This window comes from Lichenostomus cassidix, chromosome 1, assembly GCF_008360975.1.
Source record: "Lichenostomus cassidix isolate B80296 chromosome 1, HeHo_3.0, whole genome shotgun sequence".
NCBI classification, from domain to species: Eukaryota; Metazoa; Chordata; class Aves; order Passeriformes; family Meliphagidae; genus Lichenostomus; species Lichenostomus cassidix.
The window spans coordinates 71,472,859-71,482,501 of record NC_139479.1 but is presented as its reverse complement, the minus strand read 5'-3'; the positions used below and the strand labels follow the sequence as shown (position 1 = coordinate 71,482,501).

At 44.5% G+C, this 9,643-nt stretch overlaps 1 protein-coding gene across 1 annotated transcript; it reads right to left on the bottom strand.

The window, feature by feature from the left end:
• Window positions 1-3,513: 3,513 nt before the first annotated feature.
• Window positions 3,514-8,700, bottom strand: LOC146444888 (gap junction beta-2 protein-like). Its single transcript, XM_085063300.1, has 2 exons — window positions 8,560-8,700; window positions 3,514-6,204 (listed from the first exon to the last, which is right to left on the bottom strand). Exon 2 carries the CDS (start codon window positions 6,180-6,182, stop codon window positions 5,505-5,507), a length of 678 nt encoding a protein of 225 aa, XP_084919426.1. The 5' UTR covers window positions 6,183-6,204; window positions 8,560-8,700; the 3' UTR covers window positions 3,514-5,504.
• Window positions 8,701-9,643: the final 943 nt, after the last annotated feature.

Here is a 9,643-nt window from a genome sequence, read left to right as displayed (position 1 = left end):
GAGCAGGTCCTCATCAGACAGTTTTGCAGGTGCTTCATATTTCACAATAGAAGCACTTAGACCTTCCTGCCTTCTAAAACTGCTATTGTTAAACCATTTCTCCTGGTGATAAAGATCTTATTGAATCCAACACTTATCTTCCCGTGTACCTGCAGCTCCTCCCAGCTGCACACAGTTTATCCCATTTGGTGGATCCTGGTGCTCTGACAATGAGTCATTAATAACTATTTTACTGCTATACACAAAAGCTTGTCTCATGGCATAGGCAGAAATTATGCCTAACAAATCCATGTTGCAATGTTTCATTCAGTCTTCTATCAGATAACAGTGAGGGAATGATTTAGTCAGTTTCTTGCTTTGTGTCTCTGTGCACGTGTGTGGGTAAGGGAATAGACTGTTTTTGTTTGTCTGTGCTGGACAGATTGTGGAGGCTGTTTAAACTGTATGTTAAATACTCAGTCCTTGGAAAGGATGCAATACCTAGGGCAGGGACATGACTAACTGTAAGCAGACATTACACTAATGATGCAACATACAATAGGTTTGAAATCTTTATCACAGAGTAATTATAAAATATTTTTTTCTGGCACCTGTTGCAATGATCTTAACAAACAATGATTGATTAAACTTTTCTGATCCCTGTGAACATGACGCAGTTGTCACCTTTATCTTTCAATTGGGAAAACTCAGGAACAATGAGAGTCAGGGTTGACTCTGTGTACCAGGACTGCCATAATACTTTCAAATCAAAAAGAAAGAAGTGAAAGAAGTCTTGTGACAAAGGAGATGTTGGTAGTTGGATACCAAACAGATAACAAGTTTTCCAGTCATCACAACAGAAGTGCAGCATTCCTCCTGCAAATGTGTAGATCGCTGAGAGGTGTGGAAGGAGTTTTTATGTTGTCATAAAGATTGAACCTCCACAGAAAATTATCTGCAGAACACTTTCAAATCACTTTTCATTATCTTGACTTACACAGTTTTAAGCCTGTTAATATCTTTCCCAGCTGACATGTAAATTGCCATAATTGCGAAGACAACAGAAAAGATACATCTTGTATAAGCAAGTAAACCTGCCCAGCACAGCTCATACATTAAAAAATGCCACCTGCTTCAGACCAGTGTGCCTGCACCACACAGTACAGACAGTATTACTTTTCCTGGGTACCGTGTCAGGCTATGAGAAAAATGCTGGTTCTTAACAGCACACAGAATATATGCTGCTCTTCAGAACATTCGTCTGCAACTGTAGTCATTCATGGCTCAACTCTACAAGTTCTCTGTCAATTCACTGAAAACATACTTCCTGAAACTGTATATCATACTGGTACTGTATTACTCCTTTACCACGGCAACTTATGCAAGCATCTGGCTGCCTGGTGCTATTCTTGGAGAGGATATTTTTTAGTATAAGGCTAATTCAAATACAATGGATTTGGCTATTCAAATACACATAGCAGACAAATGTGAAATAATCTCGGAGTTAGTGGCAGCAATTAAAATGTCAGAAAAAGGGAGAAGGTGTGTGCAATGATGTGACCAATCCTGACGTTTTAATCTATGCTAGGATGGGGAGACCAACCATAGCAAGAGCAGGGAATGTTCTCAGATATGGAGAGTCTGAGATGTGACTTGTTTCCTCATCTGGGCCTTCCACATTAAAGCTCAATGCATTTCCAAACCTAGGTTATAAAGACTTTCTTTTGGTAGCTAGAAAACTTCATCTAGAAAACAGGCCAAAGCTGAGCCAGCTTTACAGAAGAGAAATATACTATGTAAGAGAAAATGACAATGACAAGCTAGGTTGGTCAGATGGGGATGAAAGTATAAGTACCTTCTGAACTATCTTGAAAGTCATTACCATTAGTCTTAGCTCATTAAGCTTCAAATAGTTACCATTATTCTTGCCACTGTCTGCAAACAGGTTCAAATGACTGTGTAGATAATAAAATGGTGAAAAATCAAATGAACCTGTACTTACCTGTCAGGGTAGTGGCTGTCCTAAATATCAGGACAGGTGACTAAAAATACAGTGCATTTCTCTGTGTGATTCTGTTGCCTGGTAAAACCCATTAGCCTAATTTTCAGGTGAGGAAATTATAATTAGGGGAAAAAAAACCCCATTTTCACCAAGTTTAGTTTCTAGTAAAGTGCTTCTTAGCTGTTGCTTACTGCTGCAGTATACTTTTTACAAAATAAAGCAGCTTTTAACAGAATTGCTGTTTTGAATTGAACCTCCATAGGAGTGCTCTTCTCTGTATGGACCAATTAATTTGTCTGTTATATTTGTCCTATCAGATATAAAATAACATAGTACATTGGCTCATAATAACTGTAAACAACGATATTTTTATTTTTGTTTAAGAAAACCTTTAATAAAGGTGCTTCTACATCCAGGAGTCAAATACAGAAGATTTATACTTTGATTTCCTTTTAAATTAGTCCTTCTCTCAAGGTAGGTAGGATTTTTTTCTCTTTCTGGGTCTATGAGTTACTAGTGAAGTTTGCTTCCCCTCATCTCCTTCCTCTTCTGACAAACATGTTTGTAGTTTTGGTTTCAAGGTTTTGGATGAAAGTTTAACCTGATCTGAGTCAATGGTGATTTTCTCTGGCCATTTCAGTCAAGGTACAATTTCAGCCAGTCCCATTCCTACACATCACAGTTCTGATGCCACATTATTAGACACTTTACATTCTGGCTACACTAGACAGTGAACAATGAGGAATCAGCCCCTTTTAGTCATGACCTCAGATGTGCTGCTTAAGTTTTCAACGTACTTTGCAATCTTTATTCTGAGGAAAGCCTAGGAATGAAGTACCAGAAATACAGACATGACTAGTGCATTTCAGGAAAGAACACACACAACTTCAAAACAGCAATGTATTTTAATCTGTATGAAATCCATCTGTAGAAGGTCAGCTATGCAATGTAGCACATGTAGAAATAGGTGCAATTCTCATGTTCCTATAAAGTATCTGATTTTTTTTCACATAAAAAGCAGCTATTCAGTAAAATTAAATATACACAGAAAACAAATCCCAGAGCTATTATTGCCTGATACAGCAGTCCTGGATCAAACCCATCTTGGCTACATCCAAACACTTTCCCCAGTTCTGTCTTCTTTTCCTGTCTGATAATCTGGTTGCCAAACTGCTAGTTGAAGATAACCTCATAGTGTTAGTGTTAACAGTTTTGGTGTGTCTCATTCCAGGTTCCAGCAACTCTTTTTCTATGCCGTTGGTTAAGTTTATCACCGGCCTTTTCCAGCTGCAAGGCTGTCTTAGGCAGCGTATTTTATTTCAAATAGGGCACAAATGTGACCTTCCACTATGAGCTCTTGAAACCTCAGGATAACAGGCAATGTAACCACCTGAAACACCAACCTGCAGCAGGAGGCTAAAATCCTTATGCTAGCCCTTGGCCATTAAGTATAGTATTGGTGCATACATTTTCCATTATAGTAAACAGATTTTCCTTAGATGCATTAGGTAACACACAGCATGTACAAGTAATACAGAAAACAGACACCACAAGAGTGCTTTAATTATAATTTCAGAAAAAAAAGAATAAAAATCTTGTTACAAAAGAAATGTAATACTAGAGCACTGGGACTAGATTGTTCTCTTCATACTTGTACAGGGAACGATGCAGGAACTCTATCAAGCACAAACCTGATATGTGTCAAACTTTGTTCTTTGGAGTTGAGTTAATGATGTTTTCACAGTCCAACTTTCCAGTCCAGCTCATTATGAATGACTTTCTATCTTTTTGTCCATGGTTCTGAGGATGGTGTTTTCATGGTTTTCTTGCTCCCCTCTTAGATAACAGATTTCCATCTGCAGTCAGGTTGTAACACTGGATGTAGCTCACAAGCAATAGAAACCTGTTTATGCTCCACTTTCAGTGCACAGTGAGGGGGTCATGGGTTTTAATTCATGCAGCTTTGTTTATTCCAATAGTGACAAATTTATATGCACAGTAAAAGATGAATGCAAATAGAGAAGTTGAGATAGTGCTCATTCGTTTTGGGGAAAAGCCAGTTATTAAAGCTAAGGAGGAGAAACAGCAAGCTTTCTAGAAGTGGGTTCAACAGGAAGGCACTTGGAAAGATAAACTGTGTTGCCCCATGTGCCATGTGCTACCCATGACAGACATAAAAACACCTTTTGAGACTGCTTTGAAACAAGACCAGACTGACTCATATAGCTCTTCAAATTAGTAATATGCAATTTACAGCTCAGCAAGGTGAAACTTTAAGAAAAATATCAAGTTCCTCCTCATTTCTGATTGGGTCCCTTTGCTATTTTAGCTCTGTAAGCTGTCTGTAATTCCTGCTTGACCAACTCTAAGAAAAGGAATGGTGATTTAATCTCACAATTTGGAATGTCAGAGAGACTGGGAGTGGTTTGCTCAACTCATTTGAAAGGTACCTCAGATAGGGAGAAAGTTGCATGAAGAAAAGCTGTGCAGGCTGGATAGAAAAAAAGGAGCAAAGGAAGGAGCACTGCATATCATGCTGTAAGTTGAAGCATTTCTTTTGGATAACCAAGAGAATGGAAAAAGGCTTTTTTTTCTTGATTTTTATTGAAACCCCCCCCAAAACATTTTAAAAGTATACAGCTGAGTGACGCACAGTCAAGTGGTAAAAAGTCTCTTCATCAGATAAAGTCTACTGTACCAAGATTATTCACAAAGTGTTGGAGGAGAACAAGAGAAGGAGGAAGACAGTTGCACTGCCTCCACCTTCCCAGAGGTGACAAGCTTTTTTTTTCATCTGATCAAGAGGATGAAAAATGAACTTCATTCCTCTCACTGCTGCAGGCTCTGTGACTATGGGGAGGCAGCACTGACCAAATGGCATTCACAGGCAGTTGAGACTGGCCACCCCCAATGCTGTAAAAAATGCTTCTCAGTGCAGGCAAGAAGAAAAAAAATGCTGGTGCCCAGCAAAGCTGATAGCATGCATTGCCATAGTATCTGTGTTCCTACACCATTCCCTTGCTCTCGAGATTACTTAGAGAGGACACCTACTATAAACACAATAACCTCCCAGTCTTCTTCCTTCTCAAAAGCTGAGATGTGCCCCAGAAATCCTTTACCCCACTTTTAACCAAAAACCTTTGTGTTGGCCCAGAGGCAAGCCAAGAACAGTGTGTTTGTGATTCCTGGATCTCCTTTGGGCACTAGAGCCTTCTCTGGTCCTTTCCACTCCCACTTTCTACAGATTTACTGTCCCAACAACAGGATCCCAGCAGCAGGCATACTTGGAGAAGGTGCTGTCAGAAGGCTGCCCTTTCTAATCGTGGATGCAGGAATACTGAATTAGCTTTTGATCTTTAAAACCTGCCTCAGCACCAGCCTTGCAGGTAGGCTATTATTTTTAAAACAAAAATGAACATTTTTTTTATCCTTTTCCTTGAGTGTGAAAATATTGTTTATTTTTTTCTTACATCTAAGAAAGTTTAAGGGAAATGGGGAGCCAGTAAACCCTGAAGCTGGGGAATTATTTCAAAACTGTTGTTTTCCTGGATTCTTTCATGCAAATTTTTATCACTAGGTAGCACAATTCAGCCAGATTCAACATCATGCAGATCCCAGATACAGCAAGCATGAAAATAGTAAATGTGGTTTTCTCAGTGGGCCGAGACACAAAACAGTCCACTGTGTTGGGGCAGGGCCAAGCTTCACACTTCACCAGGCGAGGCATCTGGTAGCCATCGTACATGTAATAGAACACATACATGAAGACTGCTTCAAAGACTATCCTGAAGAAGATGCTGCTGGTGTATGTCCACCACAAGGGGCCCCGAATGTGAATCTTTTCATTTTTTAGCTCTTCAATATCAATTTTCTCACCATTTCTGAACCGCCTTTTCTTCTCATGCCTGGTGTAAGCCACGTGCATGGCCACCAGCAGTGCAGGTGTGGAGACAAAGATCAGCTGCAGGGCCCAGAGTCTGATGTGAGAGATGGGGAAAAAGTGATCATAGCAAACATTTCTGCAGCCAGGCTGAAGCGTGTTGCAGACAAAATCTTGCTGTTCATCTCCCCAGACTCTCTCTGCAGCCACAACCAGGATCATGATACGGAAGATGAAGAGGACTGTGAGCCATATCTTCCCGATACTGGTGGAGTGCTTATTTACACCTCCTAAAACAGCCTGCAGAGTTCCCCAGTCCATCTTCTTTTCTGTGTCCTTTCACCTGCAGGATGACACAATACACAGATTGGTCACTTTTCAAATTGTGAAAATCAGCTCTAGACCTGTAAAGAAGAAAACTTCCCAATAGTCTCTCCAGACCCATAGGCAAGTGTCAGTCACTTTGCTTAATGTCACCCATATGTTTATGGATTCAAACACCTTATTAAACTCTCTCCTTCCATCAGTTTATGATGGGACATACCTCATATGTATTTCTCAAGCATAACTCAATGTATTTCTCAACAAGACTTTGAGCAGGAAATTCGTACATCTTAATACAGTTTCTCTGTGCGTCCTCTATGCTCTCCTTCCCTTTCTTGAGCTATTTCCCTTTCTGTAGTTGACTCTTGTCAGTGCTTTGCTTTTCAGGGTACTTCCCAAAGCCATAGAAATTACTATCATTGCATGAGTTATGCAATACCTAAACAAAGTAGAGATTTCTCTAGCATTTTTCACAGGATTTCTTTGCCAACACCACAGCCCTAGAAGGCTAAGCTGGTTTCTTTGTCTCGGAGGTAGGTACTATTTGGCCTTCTTCAGCAGAAGTCCTGACTCCACCCAGACACCTCCAGCAGGCCCCCAAGGCTTTCTGTTGCAGCTCAGACAAGGCCCTTAATCTCAAAAGTACAGTGTTTGAGTTTGCCAACACTGGCGAGAAGCCTCAAGCAAGCTCTGTCAGGGCTGCATGCTTCTATGGCACAAACCAGCAGGCAAAGGAAGACAGAGCAGAGCCTGCCCTTCCACATTCATTGCTATGTCATCCAAAAAAGGAGGCAAGCAGAGTCACAGAGTTGAGAAGAAAAAGCCCTCGGCTAAAGAGTTTATGTTGATTTTCTAGATGCTATTACACTCCAGTAGAATACAGAAAGTCAAACTTCAGAGAAGCTCCACTTCAGCTTTCCTCCTACTCTTAAAAACTAAAATCCACACACTTTGCCCTTTTGAAAGTAAGTTTTGCTGAAGTTCAGACTTCAGTCTCAGGGCTTAGCTTTCACTGATTGCAGCCATTTCGAAACTATGACTGAACTGGATAAAACTTTTCGAACCCCAAGCTGGGAACCTGCATAGCTGGTCCATCATCTCTCCAGGCTAGGCTGAACTGTGCTGTGTGAGAGTCATACAGGCCATGGATAAGAACACCATCTCCTCTTGGTGCTAGCTCTGTGCTGTGGGGACAGCACAGTACTTTGCAATGCAACACTGGCCAAAGCTAACAAAAATATCTCATTCTCACACAGCAGAGAGAAGAAAAAAACCAACTTTTTACCCCGATGTAGTTACATCACAACCAAAGGACAAACGTGCCCCAACACATAGCCTTGGTACGAGGGCCCAGCTTGTGCGGACAAGCCTGGAGGCAAGAGGGAGAGGCCACATTTACTGTGATGCAGAAAGGTGAAATTGGGTAAGGCAAAAAAGAAAACAACTTTGAGAGGATGGCTGGAATTCCTGAGACTTCTCCTGCTTTGTCTCTACTGAAACTGGCACCTTTTATGCAACGTTTTACACTGACCTAACCTGCAGGCAATGACCAGATACCTGCATCTTTGTGCTAAGAGTTTCCTCATGTCTGTTGCATAGTCATTAAAATAAAGCCAAAGAAAACTTCACAAGAGGCTAATCAGAATTGAAGGACAGTACTGAAAATGCATACCGCTGAGCTTAACAGCCTGGGTTCCAAGTGCCAGTCCACAATGCAGTTCTGAACCAGTGCGACCCATTTTGGGGGGGAAAAAACTTTTCTCCCTGCTCATCTGCCATTACAGAAACTCTGCATTTGGCTCCAAGGAGCCAATCTACCCGGATACCCAACCTGTCAACCAAGACACCATTACCGCAAACCACTCCAGATTCCCACTCTGGGGTTAGTTGCTACCCCAGCCTCTCCCTCCCTCCTCGCCGACCTTTATCCCGCCGAGGTCCCGCGCAGTCGCGAGCCTCCAGCGCTGGGAAGCGGCAGGATTGCTGCCCGCTCCTGTCAGCGGGCACCGCTGGCAAACAGCGGCTTTGGCTCGGAGGTCCGACGGCTCCTCCCGGGACGGGCTGTGCGATCGGAACCTCCCGGCCGGCCGCAGTCACTGCCCCCGGCCCGCAGCCCCTCGGGCTGGGCTGGTCCGGTCCCGGGGCTGGGGGGCACAGCGCCAGCCCAAGCACGGCTTGCCAAGGGTCAGGGCGGCGGTGTGGCTGCCCAGCCCCGCAGCGCCCCGAGCCGAGCGCAGCCCCGCCGGGACGGCCCCGAGCCGAGCCCCACTCCGGCACACTACACGGTTCGGACCCGCTCGGAGGGGCGCACAGCCCAATCCCAATCCCAGCCCCGATCCCGACCCCAGCAGTGCAGCACCACTCGGCCCCTCACCTGGCACGGCCGGGCAGGACACGCGGGACGCGGCCGGCACGCCACGCCGCGCTGCTCCGCTCCCAGGTCCGCCGGTGCCTGCGGAGCGGCCGCCCCAGCCTCGCCGCCCCGGAGCTTTAAGGTCCCTCCCCGTTCACCTGCCGCCGCTTTTAACCCGCCCCTCGCCCGCCCCCGCCCGCGCCCCGCTCCTCCGGCCGCCCGCAGAGGCGGTGGGAAGCCAGGGCGGAGCCGGACCGGAGCAAAGGGGCTGAGCCGGAGCTTTACTGTGCCCTCTGCTGCGGACAGAGCGGGACTGGGGATGGTGCCCTCCTCGGAAGCGCCCTCGGGCTCGCCCGGGACGACCAGGAGCACAGGGCGCTCAGCAGGCGGAGCGGACCCGATGCCCTGTAAATACGGCTCTGCGTCGGGGTTGATTCCCAAGTGTTGGCACAAAACATGTCCCGGAGGAAAATCCGGCCCCGCGGGACACTCCGAAACTGCCCCAGGGCCGTGGCAGCCGGAGGAAATCGTCACCGTGAGGCAGTTCGGACACTGGTCAGATAAAATGCAGCTCCCAGACTTTCTCTAGGGTGAGGCAGGGCTGGAGAGCAAAACCTCAGAGACCTTCTTAGGCCTGAATTTGGAAGACAAGGAATAGGTAAATTAGCTAATGAATTGATGATAAAAAGTTGCTCTTGGTAGCCAGATGTAGGGATAACAAGGCATCAGGCAGTTAAGGGCAGGATAGAAGTAGGACAGTTGTTTTTCCTTTGGAAAGGAAATCCTCACTAGGGTGCACAGCCTTGATTTCACTGCTACTGCGCAAAGGGAGTGGGGGTTAAAGTTGTTTCTGTGAGAGAAAGTAATCTAGCAGGAAGTATTAAGAGTGACTCAAAGAAAAGTTACTTGCCATGTGAAGATCTGTCGCTAGGTGTTATTTGTCTGGAGATTGAGCTCTGTTGTTCACAATAAAAAAAAATAAAGATTTCTTCTTGTTATAGCACCCTTTAAGCCCCTCTTTAAGGAAAGCTTTTGTAGACCAAGTCCAGAGGCAGCCAGGCATGAATTAGTTGCATCAGTACTGCAAGTCCTTACCTTGGGCTTT

Coding starts and splice junctions, on each gene's coding strand:
- LOC146444888 (XM_085063300.1), bottom strand. CDS start 6,182: ATGGACTGGGGAACTCTGCAGGCTGTTTTAGGAGGTGTAAATAAGCAC.